This window comes from Diprion similis, chromosome 11 (assembly GCF_021155765.1).
Source record: "Diprion similis isolate iyDipSimi1 chromosome 11, iyDipSimi1.1, whole genome shotgun sequence".
NCBI lineage: Eukaryota > Metazoa > Arthropoda > Insecta > Hymenoptera > Diprionidae > Diprion > Diprion similis.
The window spans coordinates 10,760,749-10,776,133 of record NC_060115.1 but is presented as its reverse complement, the minus strand read 5'-3'; the positions used below and the strand labels follow the sequence as shown (position 1 = coordinate 10,776,133).

General features: G+C 38.1%; 1 protein-coding gene across 4 annotated transcripts in view; it reads left to right on the top strand.

The window, feature by feature from the left end:
• LOC124412107 (AF4/FMR2 family member lilli) overlaps positions 1–15,385 on the top strand; it is a 203,743-nt gene that overhangs the window by 48,747 nt on the left and 139,611 nt on the right. The window contains exon 1 of one of the 4 annotated variants that reach the window (XM_046891732.1): positions 8,144–8,270. The exons of 2 other annotated variants lie outside the window; for them this stretch is intronic. In XM_046891732.1, coding sequence (XP_046747688.1) covers positions 8,257–8,270 — 14 coding nt within the window. In that variant the 5' untranslated portion in view covers positions 8,144–8,256. Of the gene's footprint in view, positions 1–8,143; positions 8,271–15,385 lie in introns of those variants that run through there. One more of the 4 variants, XM_046891733.1, reaches the window with a different exon arrangement.

The following is a 15,385-nucleotide window of genomic DNA, read 5'->3' as shown; positions in this document are numbered from 1 at the left end:
TAACAAGGTGGAACCATGAAAGAAGGTATTTCTGCGTTCGCAGGATATTGAAATTACAATAACATCGAAATTTCCCGCGCGCGGGATCTTATTTTATTAGACATTCATTCATTACAGGAAGAAAAAAAAATAAAAAACCAATATCCTGTCCGACAAACTAGACCACCATACTCGTTATACATTTTTAAACATGCAGAGTCAAAATTCTGTGTCAGAACTGCTCCATCGCCCCCAGATTTTGAGTCATGTATGGCTTATTCCACTCTACGATTACTCAAAAAATGGGGTTACTGGAGCAATTTTAACACAGGATTCAGACTCAGCATATACGAAACCATATCACGAGTAACAAGACTGAAGCTCTAGCAGCATGAATTAGCAGCCAAACATTCTAACCGTAATTCCAATAAGTTAGCAAAGTCCAGCCCTTAAAATTCTTGTAAAAAACCTTGAATCCCCGAACACTTTTTTAAAATTACGAAGTTACAACTACACTGAATAATCTTTCTATTTGCAAAAAGCTAACTCTGGCTACTGGCTTCAGCTTCATTCACTTCATATGGTGGTCTAGAGTTGAAAATACACTTTTTGTTTCTGTCCCTGGTTAATCTAAATACACACAATTGCGCGTGAATTCAGGTAGGCAAACGAACCCTTATAATACACCTGCAATTCACCGATCAATCGATCACCAGCTTCAGCTCCGTGGGTATAGGACGGTGGATAAAATGACCGTCGGAAGTGCGTCACGATCTCGAGCAACAAGTTCTCGTCGGCGATAACGGCTTCTCCCCCTCTCCCCCTCGCCCCTATCCATTCTCCATTCTCCATTCTCCATTCTCCATTCTCATTCTCCTACCTCCTCCAACGGTTAGTCCGTGACGTCATTACTGTGACGCGGCACCGCGGCGCTGCTGTTCCGTATGATGGACTCGCGTGTCGTCGCGTCACGCCTGCGCAGATACGCATGCGTGTACCTGTACAACGACGTACACCTTTTTATTTACCACACGCACGATCCCCACCAGCTTAACGCATGAGGCAGACGTTTGCTGTGACGTAATTTTAACTCGACAACCGTTCTGTTATGTATTTGAACCAAAATTACGTCACGGTTGCGCACCTGGAACACACACGTCATTCGCACATCGATGACGTAGGATCTCGCCTCGCGGTCCAAAGTCGCGTAGGTTCGACGTACAGGTGTAATGTATTGAAATATGTGGGCCGAGGAATTGGCCTGAGAACGAGGTTTGACGGAGACGTTCAATTTTATACACGTTGTTAACTATTCGTTTGCTCTTGAATTGGAAAGTTTTCAAGTAGATTTGTAATTGTCTTTTTTCTTTGACGTGAAATCAGTTTGGTAAATTTAACTTGTTGATAAAAAAAAATTGATGAGAAAAGTAAAGAAAATAAGATGACAATTCATTTATTTGACACGAATTTTTGCGGGGTTTTTTTACTTCTTTTTTCATTTTGTAACACATTATATACATATATATTATTTTTTACCTATTTCACACGGTCAACGCTTGCGAATAAATTTATAGGTGTCAAGATATGAAAAGCGAAGTCAGACACCAGGACGATGAGCTTTTCATTTAAAGGTAGTTTTGGTAATTGAATTGGTAGATTTTTTTCACATTTCAGGTATTGTTGATTCGGCTTTTATTACTTTTTGCAAATACGCGACAGCAATAATACTGTATCGTACAACCTGCAACTGTTTATTATAAACACAATCTTGCTACAGGTTGAAACATACGATATTTACAGTTGATAACGTTGCGCGCTACAATAACTAACTAAGAAATAAAATCGTATTGATATACCATTTGAGTCCATATGAATAGAAAGATAGTTTTATAGTTACGATGAATAAAAAGTTAGGAAACGGAATCGTGCTGGAGATGGTTTTGCCAATTGAAGGTATTTGGCATAGTTTCAATCATTTAAAACTGAATGACGTAATGTAGCGATACGCATATGTATGCTTGAGCTAATCAATTGCAAATTATTTTTTTTTCTATTTTCACAACTGAAAATTGTAAGTTTATTCACGAAAATCGCACAAAAAATCAGATCAATTCACCCAAAAGTTACAAAAATACTTACACACATAATACATAATAACACATAATTTAACAAAGAAAAATTGTTCTTTAATTATTATTTTTCTTGGAATGTTTAATCTCATTGTCAGCTGCATGGGATGTTTTTTGGTAAATATTATCTTTTCGACTGTGCTGAATCCAAAAGTGACGTCCATTTTCCTCCATTACGTACAGTATTTTTGCAAAATGTAAGGTGTTTGCATGAAAAAATATAAAAATAATAACAAAAACCACTATTTCATTACACTGAACTAAACAATATTTCTTATAAATTTAAACAGCCAATTTCTTCATGAAATATAGTTAACGTTTCGTGTTCATTCTTTTTGCCTCCGAAACCTTTTAAGTTCCTCTTCTCTTTGATACTTCTCCCAACGTGCTTCCGCTCTCAATTTTCTGTTTCCAGTTTGAGCATCCAAAAGTAGTCAGCGAACATATTGACGCTCCAGTTTCTTGGTAACTCTTAATACATATTGAATAAAAGTAATAAATCACTTTTGCATAGGATTTTTAGAATCAATAAACGGGAGTTTCTCAAAAAAACTCGATTTGATAGAATTTTCTGAGTATTTTTCCCGATTTTAGTGAGTAAAAATATACGTTAAACAGTGTAAAAAAAAATCTGTACAGTTTTTTTTTGGTTACAAAAAAAAAAAAAAAAAACAAAACAAAACGTATTCTTGAGCTGAAAACGTCGAAAATTATTTGGGAATATTTCTTTCGATCCAATGTTTGTAAAGTACGCTTTTTCAGTCGTGTTTTGTGACCGTCAAGTCGTACTTCACGGTTGGAAAACAAGATCAAAGAGGCGTATACTTAACGTATACTCGATCACAAAATATTGTTCGCACCTCGGCCGTAAGATTTTACGGCCTCGTGACTTGACGGCGTTGCCTATTTCTGTCCCAAACATGTTCTGGCAAGTTCAGACCAGCGCGTCATCTACAGGAAGATCACTAGTCATTCTAATGTCTAACTAGTCATAAAGTGATCGTTCTAAAAGCAATAATGGGACTTAAAAGTACGCAAATCTATTCAATTTTTAATGAAGAAACGAATGATGAACAGCAAATTTAGCTTCATTGAAGTTTAGTTGTAGTATTAAGTTATTAACCTAAGTAATCATGCGATATCGTCAATTTTTAGCTCAGGAGGACGATTTGAAAATCGGCGAAATGTCTATAGAAAAATTCTTCATAATAGATTTGGAGAAATGGGATAAGAAAAAAAAAGTCAAGTAAAGTATAATTGTTACCGCGACAAAATTTCGGAGGAATAAGGTTGTGAATAAGGTTGTTGGGTCGTAACAGAAAAGCCCGCGGGTCTTTGTCGGTGAAGTGTTTGCGAGGGTGTAAGGGTCTAAGGGTGTAAGCAGAGGCGATACGGAAAACGTAACACATGGCTTCATATATAATAGTCGGGGCTTGTAAGGACAGTATAAATGCGTGTGTAGATCCACGTGTATGGTGCGTTACAGGGTAAATACCGGTCCCCTATTTCGATCGGATATGTATGGTGCAGGCGGCTAAATATTGAGCGATGGTTTCGTCAGCCTACGGAGGAGCCGAGACTGCACGTGCAATTAGACTAAAATCCGACGGACATTCTCCACCCGACAACTTTAAACACATGCACGCGTGCTTTTAAATTCACCCCTTTTTTGCTCCCTCACTCGGAGTAATCAATTGCTGGAATAAACCCTTCAATTTTTTACACCGACTTGTTGTTCGTGTCTGCACAACCCCTCTTCAAATTTCTATCCCGCGAGCTGCAGCGAGCAATTTTAATCCGATTGGATTATTTTCAGGATCGATAATCAATGCGGATATTCATCATCTTCAGTATTTGCCTCTTAAAATCGCTTATTTTTCATGCATTAATTATAGCTTTGTTTTATCATTAGTATTATTGTTTTTGTTGCTTACTTTATTACCTTGATTACAAAGCAATAAATATTTTATTTGGATTTAAATGGAATCCATGCAATTAAAATAGACTATTGATATATATATATATATATATTTTTTGAAGCTACTTATACCTACTGGAAAGAAAGTTTAATTTAGATCGTAAGATAAAACTTCATACAACGAATGATAATTGATTTTCTGAGTAAAAAGAAAAATGCTAATATAATGTTAATATACAATAACCTTCACGAATGATTGACCAATTGTATGCGTTGTAAATTTGATAAATTGCGCGCGAGACGGTAGAAAATAAATTATCTACACATGGTCGTAAATTTGATCCGAATGTAAAAAACTGACAATGAGTAAAAACGTTTCTCGCGATATTTGCACGAGCGACTGATTGGCTTCGAACATTTCAACGGGAAGGATGAAAAACTTCAAGACTTGTTTTGTGCCGATGAATTATTCCCGGATAAGTGAAAAAACTGCACTCTGCTTGCCCCATCGTTATATCTCCACCAACTAATTTTAAACTCATCACTTAAAGGCTCGTGGCTATTGCTTATCGCCTATCGGGTATACCTGTTATGGGTAAAAAAGTTAACAGGACTGGATGGAGAAGAAAAAATTTACTTACCTTCCCGTACGACGAAGTGTCGATCTGGTGTAAGCCTGAGGAAAACCAACCGGTGAAATGTCGATAAATCACGCTAAAGAAACGAACCTATCACGAGATGGTCCGGATAATAACTATGCCGAGATGTTATGAGTACAGTAAGACAATTGATGATGATACACAAGGAGCGTATTAGAGTGGTGACTGACTTTTTGGCGAATAAACTACATTTATAAACAGCATAAACTGTACAACGTAACGGTTATTTAATTCATCGCGAGACGTAACGTTTACGTTATCGTTTACGTTATCGTTTACGTTATCGTTTACGTTATCGTTTACGTTATCGTTTACGTTATCGTTTACGTTACAGAATCAGAATTACCGCAAGTCGTGGTTAAGATTCTGGCCTTATTATATATCAACGTGACGCCACGCCGGAATAATTATCTTATACAGCCCCCGAAAATCCCCAACAGGGAATTGTTTATACCTGAAATGCGTCATTTTGCTGTGTTTGCGAAACGATACCTTGCTGAGTCATCGGATTTACGTGCGATTATATTGTTTATTACTCAAGAGTATTAGGCATCTGAAGTAAAAATGTTAAAAGTAATTTGTCAATCGGTCAACCCATATTCAATTTTTCGATTTGCGAAAAAATATGACTCTAGTTTGTCTTTCGATCGTTTCATTTCATAAGGCATTATTTTACCCGAATCAAATCTCGTGTCGTGGTTTCGTAATCAATAGGATCATCTCGCAAATCATCGCGGTTTTAGGTATAGTTAATTGAGTTAATTTCGATCTGATTTGTGGAATCCTAAATCACTCGGGAAACAGCAGCTGCTGCACGCTCGGATCTCTTGCTGCTTCCCATGTGTCTCAATTGTATACATATACAGTCACGTATGGCCCATGCATATGTGTAGGTATATACGTATGTAGAAAGGTACGGCATCGACCGTACAAAAGGGTGATAATCGTACAAAGTGCTAATTTCTTTGGATTCTTTTACTTCTTGCGAGAAGTTCAGCGACCCTTCGTTCATCTAAATATATCTTGAAACTCGCACGGTTGTGCGTACTAGTGTGTATTGTCAAAATGTTCTTCGACCGTATTAGAGTAGCCTGGAATTTTTCCGGACCATTCTCTCGGAAGCTTGCAATCTGAATAAAGAGAAGTTTCGGAATAATATTCTTATTCAGCTGGAATAATAATAGGCAGTGTAAAATCGACATCGAATTGAAGTCTCGAGGATATTTTATCTGTTACAAGGAAAAAATTGAGGGATTTTTTAGACATTTTATTAATTTTTCTGCAAATGGTAAACAGACAAAATTCGAAGAAATAAGCTTCGTATTTCGGTAATGTCGGCCGGTAAAAAGATGCTGCTACGTTTTACAATATCCTATTGGTTTTATCAATAACGAAAAAGAAAAAAAAAAACAACTTCACACCGTCAAAGAACGTTTTTCAAATTCTAAGAAACAAAAAAAACGCATAACATGAGGAAAAAGTTGTGAAATAATTGTCATATGCCAAGTTAGCTGAATACCGGAAAATGTGTCGCAATATTTTGCGAATGATATAATAAATAGCTGTATTTAATACTTTTTTTTCGAGCGTCCAATTGAGTTATGCGTTTATATAATATTTTGTTTCTGACCGCTCGAAAACTTGTTAGATAAATATTGATAGTAATTCGTAATTGAACAACTATTGCAGCCACGTTAACTACGCTAGTCTTAACAGGATACATGTAAAAAATTATGCATTATAGGACTACGAAAAGCAAGATCGCTCAATTTGCGTATAGAATTCCTAATTTTGGGAGGTTTTACAGGTATCAGCCGCAATATGAGTAGAATAAGACCTACTAAAATTCTACTTTAGTCGTTATTGCGTAGGTATAAGTGTTGAAACGAAACCCAGGACAGCGTGTACATCTTTATAAACCCGGAGGGACAACAAACACTCGACTGTTTCGATTCTTTCACCTCTCTTTCAGAACCGGTTGACAAAGCGATTCGAATTCTTCCAAAACTTTTCCCGATGTTCAAAGTGTCGCAATAACTCCCCGCCACCCTTACACCTACCTACTTTCCACGCGGTCATTATCGACAATCCGATAAGATAGACGCAAACCATAATTGTGAAATAAATAAAACTACGAGCGACAATAGAGTGTCAAAGTATGTCTATCGTCAGACTCGTACTACATTAACGCAGGATCAACGGGTCTACATATGTATGCATGCATGCATCAGACTCGATCCGTAACGAAACGTGTTTCGGTCGTTAATCCTGAGTCGTATCGGCGAGTCCTCTTGGAGTTTAGACCTTCGTCGCGCGTCGTTTCGCTGGCCGTTTGCTGTTATATAGCCGGCAAAGCTTCTTTCCTCCTTAGAGGTTCGCCATTCGTCCGTCAGGGTGCGCTTCGAGTGGTTTTGTTGCCGTCGGGCAACAGCAGCAGCAGCAGCAGCAGCAGCAGCAGCAGCCGACGACTCCTCCCCCTTTTCCGTCGTCAGTACGCGGCGATCACAATATGGCTTCCGCCACCGCCAGCAAGTGAGAGTCAAAGTGACATAAAATGGAGGAATATCGGGACGTGTTGACCTGAGGAAAAAATTCGACTGGACATATCGAAGTTGCGGATTCGACTGGTATAGAGAAGGAGGATCATCGAGCACCGTATGAACTCGATCGAGCGAGTTGCCGGTGTGTGAATCACGGGATCGCGGCCACCGCGATGGCCTCGATCGCACGATTATTATACTGACAGATTCTCTCTGGCTGATCGCGAGTGTGATTGAATCCACGATTCGTTGTACCTCGCGGCCTCCACGTCGTTTAAGACAATGTCGAAATCCAGCCACCCAAGTGTTTCACCGTTTCGTCGTCGTCGTCGTCGTCGTCCTCGTTGTTCTCCTCGTTACCTGCGCTTTGTAATAACGCCGCTACAAATAGTGGATTATGTCGTGTGATGACTGCGGTTTCGTTTCTCGATCGTCGTTTGTCCTAGTCTGCCCGCTGGGAGGAAGAGAAACAAACGACTACGCGGCTACCTACGTACGTCGGCATTGTTGTTTCTCTTAGTTGAATTTTTGTGTGACTCTAGTTGTTCGTTCGTTCGTTCGTCAGTCGAAAATCGCGTGTGTGTCTTTATTTTTTTCTTTTTTTTTATTACACTTTTATTCCTCTATTTATCTCTTACGTTTCGTTTCTGTGCTATATATCACGCTTTACTCGTGGTGTGAATATAAATCGTCGATTGTGTTTGACGCAGAGTGGAGAAAGGATAAACACAGGAGAAACGGGAGATTGGATTGTGAGAGAAAAGACAAAACGTTGCGACAAATTTTTTTTCTCTCTCCTCGAGTCGTCGTCGTCGTTTCTCGTGTACTTTTTTTTTTTTTTTTTTTTTTTTTTAACTCTCTTTCGTTTAACCCCGTCACTTTTACTTTTCTTCGTTATTATTGTGTCTCCGCGTCGTCGAGTTGACCGGTCGAAACGTCATTATGAGAGGGACATCATCCCTGATCGACACGTGACATCGCACCAGACTGGATAATCGCCACACGCGTTCGACCTCAGTCTGGATATCGTCATGAAAAAACCACGGTGAGTCGTCTTTCCTTTCAAATTTATTATCACCTTCTTTACCCATTAATACTGCCTTGTTTTATACTCGCTACACGCCTCTTCTTCCCCAACTTGCTTGCTTACCGCCTATCTATCTATCTATCTATCTATCTATCTATATGTCTATCTGTCTGTCCCTCCGACACCCCACGATTGCCCTTCTTGTTCCTTCTTTCGGGTCACGGTATATATTTCTACACGCAGACACACGGATATACGTATGCTTACATATACACATCCATGCATATGCTTTTCTTCTTCTTCTTTTGAATTTCCATCGCCTGCACCACCACCACCACCAGCTGCTGCTGCTACGTACTTCTTTTAACCTTAGGGCATAGAAGCTTCGGGTTCCTGACCGCCTCTGTTATAGCCGCGTTTAAGCAGCCCCGTAATTATACCCTTAGTATTATGCTAACGGGATACGCTATCTCAAAGCTTTTCAAAATTTTATGATAAGATTTGATAAATCTTACAGAGTCGCAGCAGTGATTTGCTTATCTTTTATGAATTTAAAATGCTTTTGCAATGTATCGTGTGGTCGAAAGCCCGATGATGATGTATATGCGGATGAAATAGATGGGATGTACGTTCGCGCATAGATGATTCTTGAAGTAAAAAACCGTTGCGTGTGGTTACACAATTATTATTTAAACTGGTAGAGTGATTTAACAAATTAGTCAGGATGACTGTGTTTACATTCTACTCTTCGGTTAACGAACGTTGAAAAAAGCTCTGATTTCTATACACCGATGAGAGCCATTGTGGTTATGCTGCTCGATATGAAACTGACCAAGATTTGAAAAGTTGTTTCGTCGTATGGATTCGTATTTGAATTTTTATATGTCCGGGTCTCTTAAATACACCGAAGACTGTCCTGAAATCCCTTGTTAGAGATTCTGTTGACGCAGTGCGAGGTGAAGAGAATAAGAATTTTTAGATTTTCACACCCTTGGATAGTTGATAAATAACCGTTGTGTACGGATTCGTGTGTGTTGGAGTCAAGCAGGAAAATAAACCTAGACTGTGTCCCTCTCTCCTTCTCTCTCACTCTCTCTCTCTTCCTATTTCTCTCTTTCTTCTTGCCCCCTCTCGCACGCTTCTTCTTCGCTCTTCTAAATATACTTTTGTAAATCTAAATACCTGAGTGAGAAAAGAATGGTGGCAGGAAGGCAGGCAGGCAGGCAGGCGGTCGCTCGAGTGCCCGACACTCGCTGACTTTCTCACTTCTTGTATTTTATTTTACACATATAGTAGCTCTTGACGAGGATACTCATTCCTATACGATCTGGCATGAAATTTGTGGGAAAACTTTGTCGAGTATAATAATCGCCGCGTTTTTTGAAAAGATAAACTAACGATTGCGATAATTTGATAATTTTTTTTTCTTTTTTCTGCACAAGATTTGAAGATAAATGCATTTCATATATATCTATAATAAATAGCGAAGTTTCGGTACGGAAAGATTGAAACTCGTTGAAAATAAATGTGCAAAAAACAAAGCCAAGGAAAAAGACCGGGCAAATCGGTGCGGCGGTTCGAAATGTTCGCATTTGGGTATTATTATGTACGTCAACTACAAGTAATACGTGTCGTGGTGAACATTCGGCACCGTTAACTCGATGTCAAATCATGATATTAATTACCTTCGATATTAGTCTGCGCCTATGTCGATCGTCGCCGGCGGAACAGCAACGTTGCCATTTATATATATGTATACATTATACATAGTACGACCGTTTCTACGTTGCTTATTGTTAGCCGTAGGCTCGTCTTGGCAGCGTGCGTAAGTAACTCCTTGTTACAGGCAGGCGTGCTTGAGTGTAGGCATAACTATACTAACTTTACGTGAGCCAACTATGTTTTCTTTTCACACGAAGGCGCGTCTGCCTAAACCGTAAGCAACTGATTTTGGTATCGCTATGGATAAGTGTATAATTACACCGGAACAATGCGTGGGTTTGGATCGAACGAACTTCAAATCCAACTTAAAAACCTGCGGACGAATTGTAGACTTTTATGCAGGTGTTTGGTACGCGTGTCATTTTCTTCTCTGGGTTGAGAGCTGCTCAACGTATTATTGCAACTTGTTTGCTACTCTTTTTCCCGCTTCTTCTTCTTCTTTTTCTACTTCTTCACGTTGGTCTAAAACGAACGCCCGTCTAGATGCGTCACCTTGACAAACGAGGAAAATGTATACATGCAGATCGTCTAGTCACGTGAGAGCAATTTAGTCTATAGTAGTTGAAAAATAATTATGATATAAAAAAAAAAAAAAAAAAAAATTATTTATTTTGTTTCATATTCACAGCAAGTTATTTTGACGAATAAACATATTTAAAAAAATATGTGATTTGGTTGAGGTGCATTGATTTCAATCGTTTAAATATATTGATTAGAAAATTAACTCCAGTCAATTGAACCCCCGCATAAAATTGAGAAATATTCAGTTGTAAGATAACATTGACGTGAAATATTTCGAGCGAAAATGGTTGATTGTGAGATTCAATTATTTACTTTCTTTCGTATCTGCAATATTCTCGAATCACCTACGACTGATATTGCAAACCTAACTCCTCGGCCGGAAAAGACACAGTTTTTGCCTATTTTTTACACAATGTACCTACTATTAGTCTGTTGGAGAAAATTTTTACTCCACTTAGCGAGAAGATACTTATTTCCTCTGGTGTATTCAAGCGCACAGTTTTAATTTATCGATGAGATTTTCTTTCAACTGAAAAGACTGACTTCTTTTCTAAAATACGACACAAGATCATTATCACCTTACTCGTTACGCGTTACGTAGCTGAGTAAGAATGTTTCAGTTATAGTACGCGTCAGGCCTGCAGCTGGAATTAAAGTAATAGGAAGACAGGATGACAAGTATAGACTTACAGTTTATTAGAGTTGAATGTAAGGTCGAGACGCAGTACCAGACGTAACACTACTTGATACTGATAATATAAATAAATTGTCTGTATTTTTTAAACAATAGGAAGCACCAAAAACGAATGAAATCAAACTTGATATTCGTGTTATTGACTTTTTTTTAACTATTGAATTTTTTTATTTCCAGTAAACAATAATCCCACCATACTCGAGTCTGTACACACTTTTATCGATTTGTGAAAGTCGACTTTACGGATATTATGTACGAGCGAAAGACCGGCGAAGCTAATTGAAATTGACGATCTAAAATCTAAGGTTTGACTAACGGGCGCGATCCAATCTCGTCTTACGGCGATGAACTTTTTTCAGCTTTTAAAGAGGAGAAAATCACACCGCGGCACACGAGCATTCAACGATAAGCGAACAAGTTTTTAAAACTTTTTTTTTCCCCCTATTCTGAACTCCTTTATTTATCATTCATTTTTCAATCAGTAGCAGCACGCGCTAATCCTTCGGAATATCGATAACTTCCTCGCATCCTAAGGATTTCTTCGACGAGCCTCGGGGGATTTTCGAGGAATCCGTTTTGCGATTTGCGAACAGGGTGCCGCCCATCGACTCAATAATATGACAATCTTACCCCGGGGCGGATTTTATTCAAATTTTGGGTATTCACAACGGTCACCGGATTTCCCTTGGGCAGCAAGTCTATATACATATATACGTATATACTATACATAATATAATAATAATTGCCTATTTTTAAACGATCAGTTAAATATTCGAATCTACTGTACGTACAGAGAAAGAATTTAATTGCTCAACCGAACAAAGGTAATGAAATATGGCGAAAGAGATATTTTTCTTCATTAATTCAAAAGTACCGAGGACGGCTTGTAATTTCTTTCCAATTGATTTGTTATTCATTTTAATTTAGAAAACAAACATTTCTTTCCTCACGTTTGGTAAATGTCTAGAAAAAAAAAAAATGATCTTTACGTGTTTGTACGCGTGTGTTATTAAAGCTTATATAGGATTTTGTTCGTCTCGTTTCGTCAACTTTTTACCATCAGACAGAAATAATATGTTATCGTCTCATTAATATGCCGTGATACTGCGGCGGGTAGAAGCCCTATCAGATCGCGTTAGCCTGTGAATTGAGGCCGATCCGTGACCAAAGCAAATGTTTGGTACACGTCACGAACAAACGGGGGGACACCGTTAATTTCGCATCTAGTGAAATAAGCTTCGAGAATATTTTTTCATTAAATATACCTACAACCTGTGATATGTACCGAGGAGCGAAGAGAGTTACGTTTTGTAACAACAATTACATCGTAACTCGATGGATTATTCGATACGTGTTGTGTATTAACCAATCGCAATTATCGATACGTAATGTTTAACTTTTTGTTTTTCCCTTTTTTCTTCCTTCAAAAAACATGCAGGGAATGAAATGAGGAAAGAAATAATTTTAGAAACGATAGGTAATTCGATTATCGTTGTACCAAAGAATTTATTTTCTGCATTACTCATTCGGTCGAATCTCTCTGGATTACAGGAATATAAATATTGTAACAATTTCAAGCGTATTGATATATATTAATTTGAACGTTAATCGTATTGGTTAGTCAATTTTCGTTCATTATCAATAAATCAACACTGTTTGGTGTGACGTGATTAATTAATCAAATATTACAAAGTGTGAGCAATTTTTGCTTTGATTTTCTACAAAGCTAATTCATAGCTCACTTATATATGATGAGTCTGAAGTTGATAACGTTAACATAACGAAATATTGGGGGGGGGGGGGGGGGGGTGTACTATTTTGCAAGTTTATAGTGACTCTGAAGTTAGTAAGTTAAGTCTTCAAAATATGAAGAACTTTTGTCTTATAATGATTTACTGCATTTCAAACATCTCTGTAATTGTGAAATAACGATTTTTCCGTGAAGTAAATCATTGCAAAAACGTTACTAACTTCGGTCTCGTTAGGTATGTACGTACAACGTTCACAAAACGTAGGTGAGATACGTAACGTTTTAGGTACGTCACGAAACGTCGTTTAACTTGCACCGAATGTGCAGAATTTATGATTAAAATCAGATCTGCTACAGTATATAAAATTAGGGGATTAAGGGATGACGGATAGCTTGGCCAAGGACTCCGGGATCAACCTCGGGGTCATTCCACCTTCGTCGTTTTTCGCAATTTCCCTCCTTATTATTTATTATTTCATCAAAAACCGTCTATCCAGAGGTGCGGGTGTAATATATATATATATATGTAAAAATGAACCACCCGGCGTGCGTCGAAATCCGGAAGTTCTATTCACGCTCAACGTGAAGTTGCAGGTTTATTATCGCAACTGACTATTCATCGACGACGATAGTGTATTGCATTGATTAGCCCATAGCCATGGCTTTGTACCGACGATAAACTATTGAACGTTTCTTGTTCCCACGCCTATGGCTGTGTATAATATACTTGATGGTCAGCGGAAGAATCTACTGCGTTGATTTCATGATTCTATATGATGTTACACGTTGCGGACACTGTTATCCGAAATCTGTAATCCGTGTTCCGTAAAACTGAAGCTATAAGCCAAACGTATGTACATACGATGTTGAAAAATGAATATTTTTTTTCTTGATCATATGGAACTCAGTACTTATTTAACTGTGGTTGCTAACTTTAAATACATAATCATCTTCGTCATTTGACACTATGATTGACTAGTCGAAGTTCTACTTTTTCGACGTTTACCCCGTACGCGTCTCAAGTATCGTCAACGACGAACGTCGAACGTTGAACGAATCCGAGGGACTGTCGAACCCCAATTTCATTAAACTGCATCGTCTCCCTGAACGTCTGTCTGCAGTGTCGTCTGTTCCCAAGTTCTTGTCCCTGTTCGCTGTGTGAAATTCTCTTTGGTAGGCTAGGTGAGGCTTGGATGGTAGAATCAGACGGAGAAAGGGGAATTGAAAACGGAAAACGGGGAACGGGGAACAGGGGAGAGAACAACCGAACAGCTGGGTCGGTTGACCCCACGGGCGAAGGGCATATACTTGTTCGTCTGCAGGGAGCAACTCCTTTACCAGTGATTCGAATCACCCCCTGGTGACGACGACTTGCATGCCCGATAGTTGGCGGAAAAGACACGTTTAAACTCGGATGCAAGGAATTGCCGTTTCGGTACTCGCTTTATTTATTTATTTATTTATTTATTTATTTATTTTTTTTTTCGTTTGATTCAATAATTCGTCGATATTTAATCGACTTGAGGATAGTTTGTGAACATGTTTGATTGAACTCCTGTAGTTAACGTTACAAATGATTAATTGCGACCGAATTGTAATTTTGAGAGCATTAATTATAGCAGCTTGGAATAGATTTTTGAGTCACTGATTTTTATTTGCATTTTTTCTAAAGCCACTCGGGGTGGGAAGAAAATTTTGAGTTCCACTCTCAAGAAAAAGGCTGAATTGTTAGGTTATTTTTATAGATTTTTCAACCACGAGTTTGGACGACAAGCGTTTCAAAAACAACTTGCTTAATCTCCGGTTCTTCACTCGCAATAAGTTTTTATTTGCTCTTACTTTTCGCCGGTTTTTTTTATACACGCTCGGCTTTTTTGCTGCGGATTTCATTCGTCGTGGTTTTAAAGAAACAATAATTCCTAGCCGATATGTGCCTCGTTTAGCGATCTCTTTTTGGTTTATTTTTACAGTGTCGGTACATGTGGTACGAGAAGCGAGAGTAGCGAAGTGTGTAAACGACAAATTAAGGTGAACAAACCGCGCTTCGAGTGCCAATAACATTAACCACGAAACTAGGACACGTGGTCTATAATCGTGAGAATTAGGTTGAATTTTTTTTTTCAAATTTATCACGCTACAGAATTTTTCGAAATTAAATGTGAGGATTGAAATTATTTAGTTTAACTTGTTGAAGATTTATAATCAAGACAAACAATCTCTGCGAGGTTTTTTTAGACGTGTAAAAGCAGACGATCTTGACCTATTGTACAGCCGTAATATTAATCGGAAGTAAACAGTTTGTTGTTTACATCAAATACATTATATATATATATATATATATATATATATGTGAAACTATTTCGGGGGCAAAGTGAGAGTGATTCATTTGTCATAAAGCTTGAAATAACAACGACAACTTCTTATCCATTATTATTTTCAAATCTA